The 4,566-nt window shown below is 38.0% G+C and overlaps 1 protein-coding gene across 1 annotated transcript; it reads left to right on the top strand.

Annotated features, from left to right (window-relative positions):
* Nucleotides 1-1,141: 1,141 nt before the first annotated feature.
* On the top strand, nucleotides 1,142-3,999 carry LOC116629707 (putative ankyrin repeat domain-containing protein 20A5; the record flags this gene model as incomplete). Its single annotated transcript, XM_032399946.1, has 3 exons — nucleotides 1,142-1,305; nucleotides 1,463-1,636; nucleotides 3,894-3,999. Coding segments are annotated over exons 1-3 (286 nt in total), but the record flags the coding sequence as incomplete, so codon positions are not given.
* Nucleotides 4,000-4,566: the final 567 nt, after the last annotated feature.

Raw genomic sequence — 4,566 nt, 5'->3', positions numbered from 1 at the left:
AAGTATTAGGACTTAATCTCAGTTAAAGCTTTTCCTCCTTCCTTTCAGATGAAAACATTTCTGAAGATAGGAAATTGTAAAAGTTAACCTTAACCTGACCTTTTGAAATTTATAATAGTATTAAATACTAATATTGATAATTCGTAGTACTTGATTTTCATGTGATTTCTAAATCTAAATACTTAATAAAATGAGCTGTCCCTGTTTATTTAAATCCTGAGTTTCCTTTGGCTTAAAGTTTCTTGAAAATCCGTGTAAGAATTACTTAAAAAACATTCTCCATTATTTTAGTCCTCTTTTCCCATAATGCTTTTAGGAACTAAAATTTATTGAAATGCCAGGTGTATGACTAGAACTGCAATAGACCTGTTGTTTATATCATTATTTCATGTAATGTAAGGCACCATAGATTGTCTGATGCCCCAGTATTTTCTGTATCACTAAGAAATTTTAAAACAATTCTGCCAATTATAGTTGTAAGACATTTTGAATTATAAATTGCATTCCAATGTCAGAGATATTAAAAGGTGACAAAATGAGCATCTTAGAATCCCTGAAATGAAGTATTCCTGCGAATCCTTAAAACATATCTACAAAGTAGGCATAACTGTTTCACTTTACCTAATTGGGTGTTGTCTTTGTAAAATAGTAGTAATAGTAATAGTTATAATAATATTATGTAACAAACTTTGCATAGATTCTCATTTAAGCATCACGCCGAGGTCTTGTGAGATAACTAGTCTTTATTTTATTTATTATTCTTATTTTTTAGTAATCTCTATACCCAACATGGGGCTCGAATTCACGACCCTCAAGATCAAGAGTCACATGATCTTCAAACTGAGCTGGGCAGGGGCCCCGAGATAACTATTTTTATCCCCATTTTGTTGATGAGGAAATTGAGGATAAGGCTAAGTAAGTGATAACTGTTAAGTGACAGAGTTAAAGTAGGATTCAAACCCAAGTTAAGCTGAATCCTGAGGTCATGCTCTACCTACTCAGATAGGCTGCTCTTTATTAGTGTGGTGAAGAATCACTAATAAATATTGTACTTTCTTCAAAAGAAAACTAAATCTTTGTTTTGGAGTCATAGGAATAAGATGCTATTTAATGCTTACAATTACATGAATTAATTGCATGGTTTGACATAGTGCACTATAATTTCCTAAAAAGTTCTTTCACTTTCGTAGGACTGCTCTCCATTTGGCCTGTGCCAATGGCCGTCCAGATGTCGTTGCTGTCCTAGTGGAGAGGAAATGCCAGCTTGACCTCTTTGATAAAGGTTATAGGACTGCTCTGATGAAGGTATGTGGAAGCAGCTGGGTCTGCCTGAGATGGATTTGATTTAATTACTTAGAATGGAAATTTATTGCATTTAAACATAACAAATTGGTGAAACCTGTGGCATGTTTACTTTAAATTCCCAGAATTGACACTCTGTTTCTTGGTATAATACTGACAGGCTGTACAATGTCAGAATGAGAGATGCGTGACTATTCTTCTAGAACACGGTGCTGATCCAAATCTTATGGACATTGCTGGCAATACTGCTCTCCACTATGCCGCCGTTGGTTCGAATACATCAATAGCAGAGAAGCTGCTTTTACACCATGCAAATCTTGAAGTGAGAAACAAGGTACAGATCAACTGTATTTATAAAGTATTTGAAATAATATATATATGTATATATAAATTTTTTTAGCCACAACACATTTTATTTACGTATTTATTTATATGTGTAATAAATACATATACTGAATTCTATACATCAGGTCCTGTCATCCTGGACACAACTCCAAAGCCAGGGCAGGGAGGGCTAGAGAAAGGTGATGCCCATGGAGAGGGCGAAGTTCTGTCTCCCAGCCACCCTTGCACCCCAGAAAGAAAATCTTCCCATTAGTGCTTGGGAGTAGATGGTGGGCTCAGAGCCCACAAAGGATTGAAGGCCTAGAGGGGAGTGGAGGTGGTGGAGGCTGGGTGCTGTGCAGGGGCTGAGGAAATGGGTGCTGCTGGGAATGGGTGGGAGACGCTGACCCAGTGGGGTAACTTGGGTGAGTGCAAGTAGGAGGAGAAAGCAGCAGGTTGCAGGCCCTGGGCGCTCCAGGCCCCAAGGTTCTGAAAATGAGAGCAAGGGGATCAGGTCATGACATCCTACAGGGGCATTTACTTGTGCTTGTAGCCACTCTGCCCGCCACGTACCACATTGGGGTCTCCCATTTCAGAGAGCAGTTCCTGCTCAGCCTTGTGTAGTTCCTCAGTGGGGTGGTAACTGTACGTGGGGAGTAGTTGATGACCACGCTCCCCAGTCCACCTTCTGTTTCTGTGACATGCATTATTTCTACCACTGCCCTTACAGAAACACTGTTGGTTGACATAGGTAGGGTCAGTTTTTCGTATTTGGAAGCTCCTACATTCCCTGAATGAAAAGATTTTGAAATAACTTAATTGTCTAAGATTTCACTTTAATGATACTTTTTTTTTTTTTAAGATTTTATTTACTTGAGAGAGACAGAGAACAAACATGAGTATGGAGGAAGGGCAGAGGGAGAGGGAGAAGCAGGGGAGCCTGATGCAGGGCTGGATCCCAGGACTCCGGGGGTCATGACCTGAGACAAAGACAGTCGCTTAACTGACTGAGCCACCCAATTGTCCCAAAGCCACTCTTTTAATTCCGAGTCCATCTCCTCAGTGACCCATTTGGATCAAGAGTGCCTTATGTTGCCATCTGGGATCCTGATACCATTGATAGAAGAGAATCAAGCATGTTTGTGTAACCTGGAGAAAACCTTCATCTTTTTTTTTTTTTTTTAAGATTTTATTTATTTATTTGATGGAGAGACAGCGAAAGAGTGAACACAAGCAGAGGGAGCGGGAGAGGGAGAGGCAGGCTTCCTGTCGAGCAGGATGTGGGGCTCGATCCCAGGACCCTGGGATCATGGCCTGAGCCGAAGGCAGACACTTAACCATCTGAGCCACCCAGGCACCCCGAAAACCTTCATCTTTATTGGAAAGCTCTCAAAACTATATCCCTGAAACTCTAATTTCTCAAATGTTAATGTTTCCCACAAAAAAGTATTGTCAAATGGGGATAAGCAAATTTAAACAGATTTCTTTTCTGCTAGATATATAGTGCAGTTTTGTAATATTTCTCAAACATAGATGATCATTGAATGTTTCTATTGGGGCACAGTACTTACCTTCCAGCAAAGTATATGTTCTTTGGAATGTAATTTAAAAAACACTACTCCAGAGATAATCATTTAGGTTGTTAACTCAATAAAAACACAGCATTTACTGCTATGTTTTAGATTTTGGAGACATAGAGAAAAAAAATAATCCCTTTCCTCAAGAAGCTCTTGGTTTAGAGGGGGTGCAATAAAATAACTAGAGTATACCATAATAAATACTGTGATAGAAGCCAAGGTTCTTGGAACCAGTCAATGAAGTAAGTTTTGGAGAATGACTGCAGTTAATCTGTTGAAGAGGTGGAAGAGGGCTATTTAATTTAGTTTTATTTATTTTATTTTTTAAAAAAGATTTTATTTATTTATTTGAGAGAGAGAGAGAGTGGGCGAGAGAGCAGGAGCATAGGGGCGGGGCAGAGGGAGAGGCCAACTCCCCTCTGAGCAGGGAGCCTGACTTGGGGCTGGATCCCAGGACGTTGGGATCACGATCTGAGCTGACCTGAGCCCAAGGCAGATGCTTAACCGACTGAGCCACCCAGGCCCCCTGTGGAGGGCTATTTGAAAGAGAAGGAGCAGCTGGTGAAAGCACAGAGGGTGAGAGTACTTTCTATATTATATATTTGAGTTTAGAGGATCCTTTATAAGTTTTAAAATTCAGTATGGAAATATGTAATTTGTAAATTATAAATTGTTTTTGCACTTTTACAGGATGAACTCACCATTTTTACTTGCTGTGAGAACAAACAGCAAATGGTGGAATTTTTAATAGAAAAAGAAGCAAATGTACATGCAGTTGATAAGTTGCAAAGGTACAGTAGTTTGGGTTTTGTTTTTTAAACCTTATATTGTTCTAGAGTGGTACAGTTACTCAAGTCAGAAAGATTAACTTAGTAAGAAGAGGATTAATTTATATAGTGAAAAATGTCAACATGTCATCAGTTAGGCAGAAAGCAATTATTCTGACGGGGCAACATGAAGAACAGTATATGGTAGAATTTATATTCCTTCATATTATTGACTGATGTCATTTGCAGTCTTTTTTTTTTTGCCATATGATTTTATTTTAGCTAAAGGGGTTTCATATTAGTTTTATTAGTTTTATAAAGTGTGGACTCCTAACTTTTATTTTACTTTATGACGCAATATTGGACTTCTTAACCCTTTTATAGTATTTTTGAAACTTCTACTTCATATATATTTTCCTTAAAAGATGAATATTAAACATAAATAGGAGTTGCTTTGTCTTTTAGATGACTCTTTGCTTTAAATTGCTTTTTGTTTTTGAATACTGATGTTAGATGATCCCTAAGTGATTATTAATTACTCTTACCAGATAATATGGGCCCATCATCCTTTTTCATGTTCAGTATATATTTTTTTT

The sequence above is a fragment of the Phoca vitulina genome, unplaced genomic scaffold (assembly GCF_004348235.1).
Source record: "Phoca vitulina isolate PV1807 unplaced genomic scaffold, GSC_HSeal_1.0 scaffold2311, whole genome shotgun sequence".
Classification (NCBI taxonomy): Eukaryota; Metazoa; Chordata; class Mammalia; order Carnivora; family Phocidae; genus Phoca; species Phoca vitulina.
The sequence above is the reverse complement of the archived record's forward strand: the minus strand, read 5'-3'. Positions and strand labels throughout refer to the sequence as shown.